General features: G+C 39.8%; 1 protein-coding gene across 1 annotated transcript in view; it reads left to right on the top strand.

The window, feature by feature from the left end:
• Window positions 1-20,994, top strand: part of STX7 (syntaxin 7) — a 54,320-nt gene that overhangs the window by 22,223 nt on the left and 11,103 nt on the right. The window contains exons 3-4 of the mRNA XM_043888229.1: window positions 17,702-17,771; window positions 20,261-20,354. Of these exons, the coding sequence (XP_043744164.1) occupies window positions 17,702-17,771; window positions 20,261-20,354 (164 nt within the window). The remainder of the gene's footprint in view (window positions 1-17,701; window positions 17,772-20,260; window positions 20,355-20,994) is intronic.

The raw sequence follows: 20,994 nt of genomic DNA, 5'->3' as shown, positions 1-20,994 counted from the left end.
GTTCCAAATAGGAAAAGGAGTACGTCAAGGCTGTATATTATCACCCTGCTTATTTAACTTATATGCAGTACATCATGCGAAATGGCAGGCTGGTTGAAGCACAAGCCGGAATCAAGATTGCCAGGAGAAATATCAATAACCTCAGATATGCAGATGACATCACCCTTATGGCAGAAAGCGAAGAACTAAAAAGCCTCTTGATGAAAGTCAAAGAAGATAGTTAAAAAGTTGTCTTAAAGCTCAACATTCAGAAAACTAAGATCATGGCATCTGGTCCCATCACTTCATGGCAGATAGATGGGGAAACAATGGAAACAGTGACAGACTTTATCTTTTTGGGCTCCAGAATCACTGCAGATGGTGACTGCAGCCATGAAATTACGACGCTTGCTCCTTGGAAGAAAAGCTATGACCAACCTATAGAACACTTAAAAAACAGAGACATTACTTTGCCAACAAAGGTCCATCTAGTCAAGTCTATGGTTTTTCCAATAGTCATGTATGGATGTGAAAGTTGGACTATGAAGAAAGCTGAGTGCCAAAGAATTGATGCTTTTGAATGTGGTATTGGAGAAGACTCTTGAGAGTCCCTTGGACTGCAAGGAGATCCAACCAGTCCATCCTAAAGGAAATCAGTCCTGAATATTCATTGGAAGGACTGATGCTGATGCTAAAGCTCCAATACTTTGGCCACCTGATGCGAAGAACTGATTGATTAGAAAAGACCCTGATACTGGAAACAATTGAAGGCGGGACGAGAAGGGGATGACAGAGGATGAGATGGTTGAATGGCATCACCGACTCTCTGGACATGAGTTTGAGCAAGCTCTGGGAGTTGGTGAAGAACAGGGAAGCCTGGCATGCTGCCATCCATGAGGTCACAAAGAATCGGTCACGACTAAGTGACTGGACTTGACTGAACTGTCACATGGAAGAGGATCTCCTTTCCTTTTGTTTGATATTAAGGAGAGTAATTGAGAGTTGAGTAGAAGAAATTGCAGCGATTATGAGTGGTCCTTCCGGCACGGTTTCCTGAGGCTGCTGTGGACTGGTACAAGTTACTCATTCATCGAGGTGTCTGAGCGTACTTCAAAGATACTCGACAAGTATCATAGTTTATTCTTTTTTTTTACCTTCCTCTCTTGTTAGCTCTGTCAAGTTCCTTGTTATGGACTGAATTGTGTTCCCCTATTCATTTGTTGAAGTCCTTATCCGCCGTGTGACTGAATTTGAAGATAGGGCCTTTGGAAAGGTAATTAAGGTTAAAATAGGTCCTAAGAGCGGTGTCCTAATCCAGCATGACTGGTGTCCACATGAGAAGGGGAGAAACACCAGGGCTGCCCAGGCCTCCAGGAGTAGAGGACACGGCAGGAAGAAGGCCATGTGCAAGCCGGGGAGAAGCCTCAGGAAAAGCCAGCCCCCTGCCACCTTGACCTTAGGCTTCTAGCCTCCATCCTGAACTGTGAGAAAATAAAATTCTGTTGTTTCAGCCACCAGTCCGTGGTATTTTGTTATGGCAGCCTTCGCAAACTAAACACAGCCCTGCATTCCTTGGCATGTTGCACTGGGATTTAAAGTGCCAGGAAACCCCAATAGTGCTGACATTGGCTTTTGAATCCCAAGATTCTACACTTTGTTGTAATATATTGTATTTCAAAAGTAATGTGGGTTAGTGTGCTTTAGGCAGGTATTGATATAGTATGATAGAAGAGATATTTATATTAACTTCTTTGATTTTTATGAAAAACTCAAGATTCTGAAAGATGTTTTCATTTACTGAATAGCACATTAGGAAGAGTAATTCATGGATAATATAGAAATACCTTTATTAAATAGTCCTTTGTTGTAAGATTTCTTCCCTTTGAAGTGATTACTGATAATGACCATAATGATAAGCCAAGGCTGACAGTGTGACATTAGTTGATTTTTCAGCTCTTACCTAGCAAAATCCCTAACTCGGGCTTTTACTGTGGGTAGAACCAGGCTTTTGAGCATGTAAATAAATGGAACTTGGATACACAGCTAAGAGAATGCTCTCATTTAGGTATCATTACACTAGGTATTTTCTCTATATAGAACTCGGAAGGATTCATTTGTAAAAACAGCATGAGTGATAAGTTCCCCCACTGTTAAACTTACAATCTTTGGATAAAGTCTCCATGAGCAGAGGTTTGGTAAGTGCTATATGGCACCGTCATATACTAGAGGACGCACAGTATTGGGCTCAGCTAGAGTTTTGGATTTGTCAAGCGGTTGAGATGAGTGGAGGGAGGGACTCGGGGACACGAGCAGGGAGTGAAGATGATGATGTTTAGGCTGGCTGTGGAGTGCAAGTTGGGTCAGGAGGCCAGTGAACCTGGGGGTAGGGGGAGGTTGTGTGAGGGAAGGTGGCAAAGAGGCAGGACCGAAGGGTTCTAGGTCCTGGCAGTTGGCAGAGGCTTGTTGGGATCTGGGTACCAGTCAGAGAGCGAGACATACAGGAGGTGGTGATTTGTAAGTCGTGTCTATGAAACTAAGGCTATGGAAGAGTTAATGGTTGTTGGTAATAAGGCATTCGGTTAGATCTTGGAGTGTGTGATTTTGAGAGGATGGAGGATAAGCTCATTTTGAAAGAAGCATACAAAGAACTGGGACTTCCCTTGTGGCTCAGCTGGTAAAGAATCTGCCTGCAATGTGGGAGACCTGGGTTTGATCCCTGGGTTGGGAAGATCTCCTGGAGAAGGGAAAGGCTACTCACCCCAGTATTCTGGCCTGGAGAATTCCATGGACTGTATAGTCCACGGGGTTGCAAAGAATCGGACATGACTGAGATACTTTCTCTTTCGTACGAAGAACTGAGGCCAGGATTGTTCAGTTGCTCAGTCATGTCTGACTCTTTGCGACCCCATGGGCTGCAGCCTGCCAGGCCAGGGTGGTGGGTGGGTTATCAGCATGGGTATTGAGATCATCAGGAGCTGAGAGAGAGGAGTCAAGAGTGGCAGTGAGCCTGTAGCTAAAACCATCAGAAAGTCGAGAATGTGACCTGAACAACACAGAATGACGCCCACTTTCCTGGGGCTCTTGCTTTCTGTGCCTCTAACCTGACCTGTCATTTTTTCTTCATTGCAGAAAAGAATTCTAAATTCTTTTTCTTCCCCAAGTTCCTCTAGTTCTGCTTCGTTGGTGCCTGTTATCCAGCCCTCTCGCCTAGGAGCTCTTTTGTGATCTTCCTTTAAAACTGCAATTGCTTCACTGAGTTAAAAAAAAAAAAATCAGTGCTATTTTGGGTTATAATTGTCACCTTATCCACTTCTGTGGTTACATTTTTTTTCCTGCTGTTTTCTTCATAGGGAGTTTTGCTGTTCTTTTCCACAGTTTTTTATAGTCCTCTGCATGGCTGCTCTATCTGTTCTTTCTGTTGTTATTCAGTGGAGTGAGTTTGCTTTTCCTGGCTGTGAAGGGAGAGGCAGGAACCCAGACTTGACTCCAGGGCCCCTTCTCTCTGTACTGCCCTGAGGCCCTGTTTTTCCCCGCTGCCTCTCAGAACCTCGCCTGGTGTAGGAGGGTTTTCCTCTCCAATCGTGGTGTCCCCCCATCACTCCATCGACTCCCCAGTGTTCCGCTGCTTCTTTCTAAGGTGCCCCTTTCCTCTTAGAGAGAGGTGACGCTTTCAGAGATGGGTGGCCTGGTGGCCCAAGGGTGGTCCCAGCCTCCTGTTTCTACCTCCCCAGCAGAGTGCCACCCTGTTCCTTCTCAGCCCTGTTCCTGGACCCCCCACCTTGGGGTGCAGTCCTTGTCTTCTGCTGGTGACATTTGGGAGCTCTGCCTCCCCTGTTCTCATCTGCAACACCCCCTCACTCCCTATCCACACACATGGCTTCTCACCCAGGATCTGCTCTTTTCTGTTCCTTTTGGCCACATGTACCTATTTTTGAGAATTTATATGTTGTCTTAGTTTCTCTGAAAATATAACTTGTGTAGGTTTTCTTCCCCCACCCGCACTCTGTTCTTTATGGCCTGGGGAGAGAAGAGGCAATAACATGAGTAGCAGGGTGTTGCAACTGAAACTCATCAGGAATTCAGGCTTCCCTGCTGGCAAGCCCCCACTGTGTTAGCTGAGTACACAGACCACCCTCTCAAGGGGCCGAGTCCTGCTCTGGGCCTCTGTTAACTCCTGATTCTAGACTCCCCCCAAGCAGGTCAGCTGGGCAGGCCCAACGTGACAAAATGTTAGATCTGAACATCTTTGCTAAGTCAGAGCTTGCAATGTTCTGGCCACCTTCGAATTCAAAAGTACTGTTCACATACAGTTTGCAGATGACTTGCGTTTTTGTACTTTGTTCATTTTTAAGACCCATGACTTGAGATTTAACTTTTTGTTAGCCTGCAGGAGCTTGAAAGTGCCCGAAATTGCGACTTTGTTACACTGTGTGCCTTTCTTGAAATATCTGGGAAGAAAAGCAATGAGGAATTTAAATGTGTTCCTGTCGGGGAGACTGCTTGGTGGAAGCAGGACTTGCCTGGGGGTGTTGGAGTCTCAGGAGGGAGAGCACAGTAAAGCAGAGGCCTTGGCCCCGGCCACACAGGCGTCACCTTCAGCGTCTCAGCTCAAGGCTCGTTCTTTAGAAGATCCTTCATTATCCTCCCCGCCCTGCACATCAGTTCTTTCACTCGCGAAGACGATAAGCTCGCTGTTCAGGTCACAAGACAGCATATTGGGGGGAAAAGCCCATAATTATTTCAGTAGTTTTCTTTCAGATTTTCTAACAAGTTTTTCTACTTGCCATGTGCTTTTTAGAATTACAGAATACTTTTCTTGGTTTTTCCTGGTATACGAAAATAAACGTAGGTCACTTGATTTTTTTTTTTTTTTCCTCTTCAAACCTTTTTGTGTTCAGACCTACTTTCAACCAGCTGATACAGGTATTTTCTCATGGTACATTATCTTATGCACCTTGTACCATGTAATGATTAGCCCAAACTACTGATTCTAACTCTGATTATCGTAAAGTTACCAGTAATAGCATCTTGTGTTCTTTTACTAGGTTGGTACAAAAGTAATGCGGTTTCAGACTGTGAATTTTAAATCGTTATGTGTTCAGTTCAGTCACTTAGTCATGTCCGACTCTTTGTGACCCCACAGACTGCAGCACGCCAGGCTTCCCTGGTCATCACCAACTCCCAAAGCTTACTCAAACTCATGTCCATTGAGTCGGTGATGCCATCCAACCATCTCACACTCTGTCATCCCCTTCTCCTCCTGCCTTCAATCTTTCCCAGCATCAGGGTCTTTTCCAGTGAGTCAGTTCTTTCCATCAGGTGGCCAAAGTATTGGAGTTTCAGCCTCAGCATCAGTCCTTCCAATGAAGATTCAGGACTGATTTCCTTTAGGATTGACTGGTTGGATCTCCTTGCAGTTATAACTAGGCTCAAACACATCTGTATTAATCAGAATAGGAACCATTACAATCAACCCCTTCTTGCTTATTTGAGAAATAAGTTTGTATATTCCTGTAGCATAAAAATTCATGCTTCAGGATTCAGCAAACTCTTGGAAATCCTGTTTTCTGCATCCTGCTGGTTGTGAAAGCATTTTCCCTGCAAAAAGTTGTTGAGATGCCTGAAGAATTGGTAGTCGGTTGATGAGAGAGGTCAGGTGAATGTGGCGGATGAGGCAAAACCTCGTAGCCCAATTCGTTCAACTTTTAAAGTGTTGGTTGTGCAATGTGTGGTCGGACATTGTTGTGGAGAAGAATTGGGCCCTTTCTGTGGACCAGTACTGGCTGAAGGCGTTGCATTTTTCGGTGCATCTCATCGATTTGCTGAGAACACTTCTCAGAGGTAATAGTTTCACCGGGATTCAGAAAGCTGTAGTGGGTCAGCCAGGAAGCAGACCACCAAACAATGACCATGACTTTTTTGGTGCAAGTTTGGCTTTGGGACGTTTTTTGTAGCTTCTTCTCGGCCCAGCTACTTAGCTGGTCATCGCTGGCTGTTGTGTAAAATCCATTTTTTGCCACACCTCACAATCAGATTGAGAAATGGTTCGTTGTTGTTGAGTAAGAGAAGACAGCACTTCAAAATGATGATTTCTTTGATTTGCAATCAGCTTATGAGGAACCCACGTAGAGAGCTTTTTCACTTTTTCAGTTTGCTTTGAATGCCGAGTGACTGTAGAATGTAGATGCTGAGTTCTTCTGCAACTTCTCATGTAGTTCTAAGAGCATCACCTTTGATGATTGCTCTTAATTGGTCACTGTCAACCTCTGATGGCTGGCCACTGTGCTCATCTTCAAGGCTTTCGTCTCCTTTGAGAAACTTCCCGAACCACCACTGCACTGTATGTTCATTAGCAGTTCATGGGCCAGATTGTTGATGTTGCAAGTTGTCTCCACTGCATTACGACCCATTTTGAACTTGAATTAAAAAATTGCTTGAATTTGCTCTTAGACTTTGAGATGATTGAATGACATCACCAACTCAATGGACATGAGTTTGAGTAAACTCCAGGAGTTGGTGATGGACAGGGAGGCCTAGCATGCTGCAGTCCATGGGGTCTCACAAAGAGTCATACACAACTGAGCTGAACTGAAAAATAAATATAAAGTAAACAGCAAGTAATGCATTAGCAAAAAAGCACAAAGCAATAAATGGCCATTAAAATAATATGTAACATAACCACATTTATTTAAGAATGTATTCCAATATCAAACAGCAAAGTTCACCAATGCAAAACCACAATTACTTCTGCACCAACCTAGTAGAAATCTATGCCATTCTGCAATGTTTTTACATATACCATCTTCTATAATATTGATGCTTAAAACCACCCTTTAAAATAGACGGTTTGACAGATGAGGAAAGCCTGGAGGCTAAAACAGTTTGTTTTTATTGAGAGTTTGTTTAATATTTAGGTGGGTTTTTTCCTATTAATAGTTCAGTTTCTCACTTGTGTGTAACTGCTAGACATGGTCACTGTCAGGCAATAGCTGACTTCCTTCCTAACTGGGGGTTATAACTACCTTGTCTTGATTTATATGTGTCATTATCTCTACAATTCTCATAACTTTATCAGAGTTTATTAGATTTCAACACCCTCCTACAGCATGTTTCATGTTAGTTAATATATGTTAATAAGAATATTCTTCTTCTTCATCTTGTTGTAAGAACATCACCTTCAATGATTGCTCCTAACTGGTCATTGTCAACTTCCGATGGCTGGCCATGTGCTCATCTGTGACTTCCAGAAGAAAAACATTAAGTCTCTTCATACTATTCTCTCTCATTTAGTAAGCTCTTTCTGTTTCCAGTACAAAGCCCTTAATGTACATTGCCCTGAGTTGAAGTTCATGATGACTGAGGAAGAGGTGATTTTCCCTCCACTTGACTGTGAGGCAGTTATAGCTTGGAGAGATGAGGTCAGTTGCCCAAGGTCAGCAGCCAGGAAGGAGTGAGGTCAGGTTTCCAAATCAAGCTGTCTGGCTCCCAGACTACTCACTGGTCAGTGTTAAACTTGACTTCCTCTGTGTGATGTGGGTGAGACTTGAGTCAGAATCTCTAAACCACTTGCCCACGTGTTTTAACAACCGTTATTTTTTTCCGCGATTGACAGTTTCAACTGAGTTATTTTGGATTGAGCAACAGAGCTATTTTGTGCTGAAAGAGCAGGTGGTTGTATTCTGTTCTCCATTATTTGGAGACATTTCTTTGAAGGTGGTCTGTGTGTCTTTTAGGGCTGACTCGGGGTGTCCCCGAAGCCTGGCTACTCTCACTGGTCACGTCCTCCCTGGTCCCCTGGGAACTCTGACAGGTGGAAACAGTACACAGTCTCTCATAGCAACTGCTGCCTACAGTTGTACGGACAGAAAAAAATAAAAATAAAAAACTTTGCTATGAAGCAGTTTTTTTCCTTAGGTCATCCGCTAGATGGCAGCAGACTCTTACGGAACACAGTGGGTGTTTGGTACAGAAAAGAATGAAGAGGCAGAAAGGGCACGGTTTGAGTTCTGTATAAATAATAATGAACTTTTCCTGAATGTGTGGGAAATGGTGTTCTCCTTGTGTTATGGAAAATGTAATATACTTTAATGTTACCTCTCTAGTAGTAGCAAATCGTTGTAGATTGTCAATAATGCAAAAATAATTTGTTCATTGTATTCTTGTAGTGGTGCATCTTGATTTAATCCTATCTCAGTGTATTAGGTGAGTTTTTCTTCAAGTAACTGTTTATGGTTATGGAAAGAATTAATTTCTTAATTTTCATTTTTCACAAGGGTTTTTTTTTTTCTTTCAAATTAGACATTTGCCAGTAAAAATGAATATGACTCCTTCAAAAATTCACAATGCCCCAGGCAAGGTAATGAAACAAAACCTACTAGACATGACTTGGAAGAAGCTAGGAATGATTATCAATTATTTTAGATCACTATCCTGTTTGTCACCTACCTAGAAACCTTTTTTGTCTCTCTGTCTCTAAGGCAGTTTTTTGTAAACGTTTTTGAACATGTCAACATGAGTAAGGCAGAAGATCATATGAGCCACCATCCTAAAACTAGGAGATAGTCAGAAACTGGAGAGTAATAAAATGGTAACGATACATCAGTTACTCTGCAAAAATGTTCATCCAGTAAAATGAAAAAGTAACCATAATTGTTTCTAAATCAATGTCAGAAGAGCAGCAGTTAAAAATAATAGCTGACACAAACCAGAGCCTTTAATGAATCGGTATCAATTTGTTGTTGTTCAGTCTCTCAAGTCATGTCCAACTTTTTGCGACCCGTGGGCTGTAGCTCGCCAGGTTTCCGTGTCCTTCACCATCTCCTGGAACTTGCTCAAACTCATGTCCATTGAGTCGGTGATGCCATCCAACCATCTTGTCCTCTGCTGTCCCCTTCTTCTGCTGCCTTCTATCTTTCCCAGCATCAAGGTCTTTTCTAATGAGTCAGCTGTTTGCATCAGGTGGCCAGAATATTGGAGTTTCAGCTTCAGCATCAGTTCTTCCAATGAATATTCAGGACTGATTTCCTTTAGGATTGACTGGTTTGATCTCCTTGCTGTCCAAGGGACTCTCAAGAGTCTTTTCCAACACCGCAGTTCAGAAGCAACAATTCTTCAGCACTTAACCTTCTCTATGGTCCAACTCTCACATCTGTACATGATTACTGGAAAAATCATAGCTTTGACTCTATGGACCTTTGTTGGCAAAGTAATGTCTTTGCTTTTTAATATGCTGTCCAGGTTTGTCATAGCTTTTCTTCCAAGGAGCAAGCATCTTTTAATTTCATGGCTGCAGTCACCATCTGCAGTGATCTGCAGCCCAAGAAGATAAAGTCTGTCACTGTTTCCTCTGTTTCCCCATCTATTTGCATGAAGTGATGGGACCAGATGCCATGACCTTAGTTTTTTGAATGTTGAGTTTTAAGCTGGCTTTTTCACTCTGCTCTTTCGCCTTCATCAAGAGGCTCTTTAGTTCCTCTTCACTTGCTGCCGTAAGGCTGGCGTATTCTTTCTGAAAATCGCAGAAAATCAGCTTCTTATACGTGTAGCTCAGTGGAAGACTTGCAGTATTGCTCAGTTTTGCGTGAAACAGACTTAGTAGCATAGTCTGTACTTAATACACTCAAGTACCATACTGAACTCAGCTATGATTACAAAGTTTTAGTAATTTTTACTAATTTAGGACAAGGGTCAGCCTGTTTTTACTATAAATGGCCCAATAGTAAACATTTTAGGCTTTGCAGCGCACATACAGTCTTTTGTGTATTCATCACTGTTGTTTTGGTTTTTGTTGACCTTTTAAAAATGTAACAACCATTCTTAGCTGGAGGGCTGTATCAAACGAGGCTGAAAGCCCCCACAGGCCATATGTGGCTGACACTGATGTAAGAGGGTGATGCTGGTCATATATAACGTGATGTCTATGGAATCTTGCTCATACAGCCTGAAGAACGGACAGGTGTTTATTTCCTCATCAGCTTCAGCAGGGCAGAAGGCTGCTTGTGGTCCGTGGTAGGCCTTGAAATGTACTTTGAACACCACTTGAAACACCAGAGTGTCTCAGATCAACTGCTTCAATTTTGCACACGTATTTTTCCTGGTATTTTTGCTTTGGTAGCTATCATACCTGGATTATGAAATAATCTTTTTAAAAGTCTTTTTCTCTTAGCCCTTTTAGTGCTCTGAAAAATACTGTTTTAGAAACGAAGAAGTCTACATTCTTATCCCAGCTCTTCTACTTAAAAATAGCCATAGTTTCTTGAACAAATCAGTTATTCTGTCTGGTTTTCAGCTTTATGTGTATAATAAAATGGGACTAATACCATATAATATTTCTCCTAAATTTGATTCAGTGATTTCAGATGTGCGTTTCTGTAGGCTCTTCATCACCTGATCAGAGGATCCCTTCACTTGTTCCTCACGTTTGGGTGCTTAGTCACTCAGTCATGTCTGACTCTTTGCGACCCCATAGACTGTAGCCCGCCAGGCTCCTCTCTCCGTGGAATTTTCCAGACAAAAATGGTGGAGCCTGTTGCCATTTTCTCCTCCAGGGGATCTTCCCCACCCAGGGATCAAACCTGCATTTCATGCGTCTCCTGCATTGGCAGGTGGATTCTTCACCACTGTGGCACCTAGGAAGCCTGCTCCTCAAGTTTAGAGCTGTACAGATTAAAGAAACAAGAATGATTGTTGCTGTCCAGAAATCCTGGTGGATAGTAGGTACCCAGACCATGTTGAATGAATGAATAATTGAATGAATAATAAAGGAACATACCTACCTCTCTTAACTTTCTTCTTATATATGCCTTGTGTTTTAGAAATACATACGACTTCTTCTATAAGATTCAGTCTTTCTGATGATCTTTTGTGGCTCAGTTTAAAAATATTCATTGAGTGTCAACAATATGGTAGATGCAAGAGATCTGATAATGGACAATGAACACCTAGTTCTTTCCTTTAAGGAGTTTATTTACCCTTGTGGTTGGGGGAACCAGTTGGTAATCTGAACATTTCAAGTTACGTCTTAAGTGTGATATCGAGGTTCGAATCTCCAAAGTAAAGTGTCTGGTATCTTGCACTTCAAAAATAATACAAGTGCCTCCTCCATTAAGGCTTTTTGGATTGTCCTTCAGTAGAAGGCGGAGAAGGCAATGGCACCCCACTCCAGTACTCTCACCTGGAAAATCCCATGGACGAGGAGGCTGGTGGACTGCAGTCCATGGGGTCCCTAAGAGTCAGACACGACTGAGCGACTTCACTTTCACTTTTCACTTTCTTGCATTGGAGAAGGAAATGGCAACCCACTCCAGTGTTTTTGCCTGGAGAATTCCAGGGACGGGGGAGCCTGGTGGCCTGCCGTCTATGGGGTCGCACAGAGTCAGACATGACTGAAGTGACTTAGCAGCAGCAGCAGAATGCCTATACATAGGTCCTTGTTTGAAACATTATTAGAGCATTTATACTATGTATTGATACTTTTTTCCCTCCTTTTCTAGATTGCATACTGCTTCAGTGTAAGAGGCCTTGTTTCACGTTTGCATTCATGAAAAACATCGAGCACTCAGTTAATTAAATGCACTCTATTAGGCAAAGCTGAATGGTTGCCTTTCTAAGAAACTTCATTTATGAGATAGTGTATTATTCAAATTATTGTTTTAGAGTGAAAAGAAAGTTGTCAGCTAAAGCATTTGACTTGTAAGCAACTTTGGTATTTATGGAACCTCAATAGCATTAAGTCAGTCTAGATTTTGATTACAAGTAGCTAAGCTAGTTTTATGAGTCTGGTCTTTCTTTTTTTGTGATTGTTGCTGGGACTATGTCATTATTAATCACCTGCATTACTCATAATGGAGGTCAGCAAAGCTCAAGGACTCAGAATGGTTTTGTGACTGTACTGTCCAGTTTGTTCCCTCTAAGGACTGGTTCTGTAATGATACTTCCCAGTGGTGATATTATAAACCAAAAAGATCCAGTGTCATAAGAATTTGGGGTATCAGATGGCCAAAAATATCCATTGTAATTCATCTCTTTTGTTTTCTATAATGAACATATTTCTCCTTTTTTTTCATATTGAAGCTTGAAAATATTAAAAAGCCCCATTTAGCATGGTGCTGCTGTTGCTCATACAACCCGACCTCCTCTCCCATCTCCACTGACAGGTAAAACCAAGACGTGTTTATTTCCTGCTTCCATTGCCAGGTCTGTTTGGTGATTTTCAGTCTATTCCTCCTCTGATTCAGCAAGATGGGGGTCACAGTATTCCCTTAGTCTGTGGACCAGAGTTTAAGTGTAACCGCTAACAACATGCCCCTATGAAACAGTGGAGGATAGAGATAGGGAAGGGGACAAATAGTTAAAATATCTAAGCATCTACATTACAGAGCAAGGAAGAGAATATTGCCAGGTGCTGTAGTCTGCTGCTTAATGGCTGGAAACAAGCCTGCAGTTTCTATTAATCCTTTTCTCCTGAAGAGCTATTCCGTGTTCCTCTTTGCTTCTTCTTGTACCTCGTATCCCAGACTTTCAAACCCGGATCCTTGTTGCTCCTGCTCACGTGTTAGATCATACTAACTTTTCTGATTGAAGACGGCAGTACTAGCTAGTTCCCTCCGGTTGTCTCCCAAGGTTTGTTTACACCTCTCCCTCTGACCTTGCCCTGGGCGCACTTTTACTTCCCCTTGGTAATGACCTCAGTGGACACTGTACCACCCTGGCCCCAAGTGGGCCCATGTACTCTCAGCCTCCGCTCAGGTGGAGCCCCGTTACACTCCTTACGTGAATATTGTCTCTAAATCATCCCAAGGGATGGAAGAAAGTTTGCAAGTGGGTGATTAGATGTCAGTGTGAACTATTTCTCTTCACTTTCACACTTTAGGTCCTAAATCTGAGTTTTCTTTGTGGATATGGGTGAAACAGCGCCAGAGTGGAGTGGGTCTTTGGGAGCCTAAAGGTCCCGTGGGATTGCACTCCAGCTTCCCAAGATACTGTCTCTCAGGTGACACCATAATTGGGTCTTCAAAAGGCCATTAGACATTCTAGAAATTCAGTAGCTTCCAGATAAAGGAGTACTGGCAGACCAAGAAATTCTTGGCCTTTGGAAGCTCTGTTATATTATATATATGTATATATATATATATATATATTTTTTTTTTTCTTTGTTAAATTGAGTGTCTTGATCAGGAGCACTGGTGGGTAGAATGGTTGTGATTGATACATGGATTCAGAAGCCGGTGGGATCATGGGGGGAGGGCAGTAGAAGAAGTATACAAAATCCATAGTGTTGCGATTTCAGTCAATATAAAGCTCCACCTCCGCCAAGATAGAAGGGCTCTAATCGTCTTGCTCTGCGTGACTGGCTCATAACCCCCAAGAATGGTGCCACATTGTATATTTACTTTTGATTGCTGTTGGCTGCAAAATGGTATGGCATTGTCAGTAATCATGTTAATCTGAGGGAAGTCCATGTTGGCAAAGCTTGTATGTAGTTTTTAATTCTTAAACCATTGCTGGTTGTTTATTCCACTGAACAACTGCTGCAGAAGCTGGTGTGAGGCACGCTGACTAACATAAAAAATCTAGAAAGAGATACACCAACAAGATAGTGAAAGTGTTTGTCACTCAGTCGTGTCCGACTCTTTGCAACCCCCCAGACCGTAACCCACCAGGCTCATCTGCCCATGGAATTCTCTAGGCAAGAATACTGGAGTGGATAGTCATGTCTTCCTCCAGGGGATCTTCCCGACCCAGGAATCGAACCCAGGTCTCCTGCATTGCAGGCAGATTCTTTACTGACTGAGCCACCAAGGAAGAACCTATCAACAAGATAACATAACACCTAATATGTAGCAGGCAACTCAAGTCACTGGGTCACCTGGTATATCACTGTTTACTTTTTATCCAAGAATCAGTAGTAAGACTAGAACTATTCCTCAAAAGGGTAATATTGGCTTGACAAAGAGCATCATTTTGCTCAATGAATCTAAGGGACTTCTTTTGTTTTTTTTCCTAGTGAGCCTTGCCACTAGTTTTATACAGAACCCTGAAATTGCACAGGTTCTGGAGTTACCATGGGATCAAGCAGGTCATTGAAGCCAAGTTGTAGATCTGCTTGTGCCACCACTTGAACTAGAAGAATAGCCTTTTCTGCTGGAGAGTTGAAGCCAGAGCCAGCAACCTTTGAGGGCATTCAGTAAAATGGATTAGAGCCACATAAAAAGTATCACCAAGCTGTATTTTCCCATTTGTATTTGAGACTGCAAAGAAAAGCAATTTGTCATTTCCTCTGTAGGAGTGTATCAGTGATCCATACGGATCAATGGACCAAGATTCTTCACTAAGGAAACAGGTCTCTGCATTAATTTATCTTCTGTCTGCTGGCATACTTCCGTCCTTCCAAGGCACCTACGAGAACATGTGGCTTCTCACTTTGCAGATGTTAAAAGCATGTGTAAGCAGTGTATTGGACATTACAGTGTAGTGTCCCGTAGGAGGAGAGGATCAGTAATCTTGACACCTGACTTGTACAGTGATAAAGAGGGTGTATAACCCTAAGATAAGACTGAAGGCTTGCCGCCCACCCCATCCAGCTGAAAGCATACTCCTCTTGTTTTCTATTTTTTAGGATAGAGCAAAAAGTGTTTACTGTATCAGAAGGTTTGTACAAGGCGCCAACGATTTTGATGATGTATTCTAGCAAATAGATCACATTTTGAGGAGCATCACAATGGGAGTCACCATTTAAAGAAACCTGTGCTAGCCATCCTTACTTCCCCATCCTTAATGTTTGCCTTCCCCATCCTCTGGACAAACCAGGCAAATGGGAGTAGGAGAGGCTTCCTAGCTCTCAGCTCATCAGGTCTTCCTGACATTTCTGGGCAGTGCACAAGAAGAGCTGTGGCTGATGGTCTTCTGTTTTGTTGAAATGTAAAGCCCTGGGCTCCCAGTTATGTCCGCTTTTGCATATGAGTCCTTTCTCAGGGAAAAAGGATGAAGACTGGGGTTGCTGAGTGTATCTGTTTACAAAAACCAGGGAAATAACCATTTGGTGGACTTAGGCTCCCTCCCACTGGGTCTATGAGAAGCATGTCTACTTAATTTCTTTTTAATGGCCAAACAATTTTATATAGCGTTCATGCATTAAAATTATTTATCCTTTTAGGATTGACACTTTTCAGTCTTTTTTTCTTTCTTCTTTTTTTTTTTTGCTATTCATGTTTTCAGTGAATATTATTAAAGGTCCTGTTCCTGGCCTACTTTTGTACTGGTTTGTCTGACCTTTCCTCAGTTATTTCTGATTCTTTCTACATGATGGATATTATTCCTCCCTATGTCTTTACCTTTATGAAGACTTTCACTTATGATTATATTATCATCCACTTATTTTTCTTGACTTTCTCCAATCTGATATATGAAAAGTTGATTATCAATGAAGTTGAACTTCTCATATGTTTATTTGCTTGTCATTATTTTAAGATGATACCTTTTACCTTTTTTTATTGGACTATTTTTGTATTTCCAACTTGTAGAAGTTTTTTTTCTATATTAAGAATATTAACCCCTTTACTTATCTTTTGCTGCAGGCATTTTCTCCCGTGTACACACACACATATGTTACTTGTATGGATTTGTAATAAAAATACATATTTTTCATATAACATTTAAAATTTTTGTGTATTTTTTGCCAGTTTGATAATATTTTCCTTCATGGTTCTTAGTTTTGTGTTATACTTGGATAATATTTCATACCTGTGCCAAAATCGTAAATAAGATTGTATAATAAGTACATTTTTATAGTTTTATGTAGCAGTTTAATAGTTTCCATTTTTAATGTTTAAATTATTAATTTTTTACAGATTTATTTTGCTTCATGAGGTTACATTGAGTTCTCTGTTTTAACCCCCAAATGGTTGGTCAGTTTTCCTCATGTCATTTATTGAGCAGTCTATTTTTTTTTTTCACTTACCATGGCCTTTTTAAAAGACAAGAATCCTCTCAAAATAATGATAAATGTCTGCATCAGTTTGTCTTACAGCATACTTTTTCCAAAAGTGAAAGCTTTAAACCCCTATAAGGTAGCTTAGGAGAATCCACTAAGGTTGAGAAGGAAATATATAACTTATTGTACAAAGCAACCATAAGTTTAAAACAGCAAAGTCTCTCACCTCACAAAAGAAAACATCTATTACCAAAAAAAAGCAAAAAGAAATTCCTTTGTAACTAGCTGAATGGTTAACAGTTGCTATATATTTCCTCTCCAGTATTTATATTTTCCATCTTTGACTTGAAAGCAATATTCATTACATCATCCTGAGTGAACAAAAGTAATCCTGTGTTTTGGAATACAATCATTCCCTTGATCCCATAAATAAACAATGACTTTTTAAAAGCATTTAAGCTATATAAATAAACGACTTCTTTTAAATGAAAAAGAATGGGTGGGTTGGATCATTTTTCCCTAGTTCTTGGAAATGTGAAAGTTCTTTACTTTGAAATGGATTTTCAACTTATCTCTGCTTGACATTTTATTTGTGTACATAAATGCATAAAGCTAGAACCTTCCCCTTTGTAAAGAGCCTTTTTTTTTTAATTACTAGTATTACAGTGGTAGACTTCTGAGTGGGGAACTCAGCATGAAATATTTAAAACCTACAGAAGAGTAAAAATATAGTACAGTGCTCTTTTTATATACCCTTTACCTGGGTTCACCAGTTGTTAACATTTTTCAACTTTTGTTTAGTCTTTCTCTCTCCAGATTCAATTCAGGTTTCTCTGGTTGTCTCTGCAACTTTTTAAAAATAGTTTTTGTAGGTTTTATTTATTTTTTTTCCTGAATCAGAAGCCAGTCAAAAATTGTATACTGGGTGTTATTTTATGTTTTTAATTTAAAAAGTATTTTGTGTTTTTAATTTAGAAAGCTTCCTGCTTTTATATATTTTTTTCTTTTGTGATATTAATATTTTAAGAAGTACAGATCAGTCGTTTTGTAGATTATCACATAATCTAGATTGGTCTGATTTCTTTCTCATGATTGTGTGTGGTGTGTGCTCTGTTGCTCATAGATTCCAGTTAAATATTTTGGCAAGGAAAATACATAGGTCATTTTGTGACTTTCTTGTTGCATCATGTCAGGAGGCTCATAATGCTAGTTTGTACGATTGGTGATCCTAAATTTGGTCATTTGTTGTAAGCAACAGATTAATCTTCTATAAAGTTAGCCCAAGTTAATGACATCTATGTGATGATAATTTAAGGTCATGTGAGTATTCCCATGGTTTTAGCATCCTTTGATTTTTGCTTGATTTGCTTATTACATAGACAGTTGAAAAATGGTTATTCTAATTTTGTTATTCCTCATTCATTTATTAACTGTAATTCATTCACTTTATATCCCAGTGAATCATATTTTCCTCACAATTTTTGTGCCAGTAGAATTTACGTGACCGTCCATGTGCCATTGTACCAAATGTCCTGATGGAATAGGGAAGAAGATAGTATTTTTGGATCATAGTTACAGTTTCACATGTTAAGGTACCCACACAATTCATTGTCACTAATTAGATTTGAATAAACCATTGATTTTTTTTTCTCAACTAATATTTTCTATATTTATCTCTTTGTTTTTCCTGTCTTTTTCTAACTGTCCTATTGCTTGTGTTAACTTCTAACTTAATTTCTAATGGCCTAACGTTTGTAATAATTACTATACATTTACTTTCTATCATAATAGCTGCGGAAATACAGAGGACTCTGAATCAACTTGGAACACCTCAAGATTCACCTGAATTGAGGCAACAGCTGTAAGTATTTAGTTAAACATCAAAAAGAAAAGAAAGAAAGAGAGAAAACCACCGATTGTTATGTTCGTTTGATAGTGTGTAGTGTTATATTTATTGGAGAAAACAATGAAAAATTAATACTTTTTTTCTGCTGCCTCATTTGTACTCAGATTTTGTGTAAGTTTTTCCCTGTCCAAAGTGGGCAGCTGTTTTTCTTTATTTTAAAGATCTGGCTTTCTCTATCAAAGCAGAACTTCTTTGGTTATCTAATACTTTTTAATAGGTTGTTTTTGATGGCTTTAGAAAAACAGTACTCTAAGCTTCTCCCTGTGTGAGTCACTTCTCATAGCTAACAATCCCTGTGATGATTTTTATTTATTTCACTTAGATTTCGTTGAACATCCAGTATGAACTATGCCCCCGCAAAGTTTATCTTTACATCCTTGAATTTCAGAAAGCATTAGCCTCTGTTTAAAAAATAAAGGATATAATCAAGTAACGTACTTACAGATTTGAGTAACATGCTATAGAACAAGAGCAACAACACTTTGTGGTGTTACAGATTTTACAGTGTGTTTATACCTTTTCTCATAAAACCTTACAGAATCGCAGTGAGCTAGATAGATCAAAAGAACTATTTCCATTTTACTTATAAGGAAGACATTTCTGTTTGGGGTTTGATGGTTTGCCCAACATTATTCTAAACCTGAATCATTTTTGACAGCTGAAAAAAAAAAAAAAAACCTGAATCATTTTTAAATGTTAATTTAGCACGATTGCCAGCTACAAATTTCAAGTAGTGTATATGTAATAAATGAAATGCCAAACATTAGCTACAGAAGGAAAAGTTGCAAAAAAGAAGAAATTAAAAGATAGGTAATAATAATTCATATTTTTTGTGAAGTACAGTTTGAGGAATTTATAGTTGTCTTATAATTTATATTGCATTTTTCTGCAGTGGATAGATATCAGGGGGATAAACATGTCCCAAATCTAAATAATAAAGCATCATTTATTAAAATAAAGTAAAACAGAACAGAAGCCATAATTCTTAATAGTTAACAATATTTTGCTAAGGTTAAGAGTGGAGATTCTGAATATGTAGATATCATTAAAGTCTTTTTATAATTTTATTACTTTTCATAAAGATTTACAAAAGGCATATAAAGATAGGGCATTTGGTAAACATATATAAGTGTGGTATAATTCCTCATCAGTCAAATATAGATACCTATATACTAAAAGATATTATCATATGCTGCTACTGCTAAGTCACATCAGTCGTGTCCGACTCTGTGCGACCCCAGAGATGGCAGCCCACCAGGCTCCCCCATCCCTGGGATTCTCCAGGCAAGAACACTGGAGTGGGTTGCCATTTCCTTCTCCAATGAGTGAAAGTGAAAAGTGAAAGTGAAGTCGCTCAGTCGTGCCCGACTCTTAGTGACCGACTCTTAGTGACCGCATGGACTACAGCCTACCAGACTCCTCTGTCCATGGGATTTTCCAGGCAAGAGTACTGGAGTGGGTTGCCATTGCCTTCTCCGATATTATCATATAGTTTCTCATTATTTTAAAGGACCCAAAGTGTGACCAATACACAGGAAACTCAAACAGGAGCTCTGTATCAACCTAGAGGGGTGGGATGGGGAGGGAGATGGCTGGGAGGTTCAAAAAGGGAGGGGATATATGTATACCTATGGCTGATTCATGTTGAGGTTTGACAGAAAACAGCCAAGTTCTATAAAGCAATTATTCTTCAATAAAAAATAAATTATTTTTTTAAAAGAAAAAAAAAAAGCAAAAGGCAAAAAAAGAAACAAATAAAATGAGAGATAATATATATGAGAGGTACTGAGGTTGTGACCTGTAAAACATGACATGAATACAAGCTTTTTTTAAATGTCAACTTCTTTAGTTATAGATCTTACTTTTCACTTTATAAGCTAGTTAGCAAGATAGAAACAGATAACTATGTAATTTATCTTTTTCACTGTGTTTGGTTTTTTCTTTTAACAGAGAAGTGCTATCATTTTTTTTCCTATGGTGAACATAGATACTAGTAAATTTGTACTATTATTCATTGTGACGTCTGCTCTTTTTTTTTTTTTAATAAAGTATCTATAAGATATAAATACTCAGGTAGAGAAATGAGAGAGGCTGGCTGTACCCTGAGAACGAGACAGCGTTTTAAGCCCCCACATCCGCCAGATCTCAAACATCAGACATTTTACAATCTCTCGTTGGCTTTAGTCATCTTCTTTTCTAAATAGCTGCTGATATTTATTTCTCAAAGCTTGGTTATCTCCATATGTGAGTAAAGCACCTTCCACATAGTATTTACTCAATATTTATAGAACCTGAGAAGTTTGTTTTCATAGAGAAAATTTGAGCCAGTCTCTAAAAAAAGTGATTTTTCTAAAGCTGTTCATCAGGGTTGAATCAAGTGGCAGAGTTAGAGTTTCAAGAAATACCTTAGTTCTTTAACTGTGATGCGTGTTTTCTCACTTTAGCCAGCAGAAGCAGCAGTATACGAACCAACTTGCCAAAGAAACAGATAAGTACATTAAAGAGTTTGGATCTCTGCCCACCACCCCCAGTGACCAGGTATGAAGCTTTAAGACACAGTGTTGATGTACTGAATGGGAAAGGCAATCAAATGCGTTGTAGGATCTTTGAACTGATCTTTGTACTAGAAAGGAAATCAGGGGGGAAAAAATATTTGAGATTAGTTCAGAGAACACAAAACTGTATTTAATTGCCCAGGTAGTATCCTGTGGTTCAGTAAAGCAAAAATTATTTCCATGCAGTTGTCCTGACCCATAATTAAATAAGTGCTCAGAAAATGCTTCCTGACTAATTGTTTCCTGGCCTTCCAGGACTGACTTCATGCAACATGCATGCTCATTCAAGATGTGAGGTTTCCTCGGGGCACCCGTTTTTATTACCCTGCTTACTTAGTGGAAGTTATTACTTAGGTGAATCAAAGGTTTTATTTCCATTAAAATAAAGAAGAAGAGGAATTACTTTATAAGTGTGGCCTAGTGTTTAGGATGAAAACTTGAGGTGAAAAATCCAACATTATGGGCCTTTGCCTCAAGATAAATATGCCCAGTGTTTGAACACATTATATATTTGTTTGAACACATTATCAAATTGAGCAAAATGTTATTGAGTGTTAATCAGTAAGGCCCTGTAATAGAGTGAGTGAAATTTTCAAAATTAAATAAAGAGCCAGCTAACTAGC

Source organism: Cervus elaphus, chromosome 26 (assembly GCF_910594005.1).
Source record: "Cervus elaphus chromosome 26, mCerEla1.1, whole genome shotgun sequence".
NCBI classification, from domain to species: domain Eukaryota; kingdom Metazoa; phylum Chordata; class Mammalia; order Artiodactyla; family Cervidae; genus Cervus; species Cervus elaphus.
Note: the sequence above shows the minus strand (reverse complement) of the source record. Positions and strands in the feature narration are given on the sequence as shown.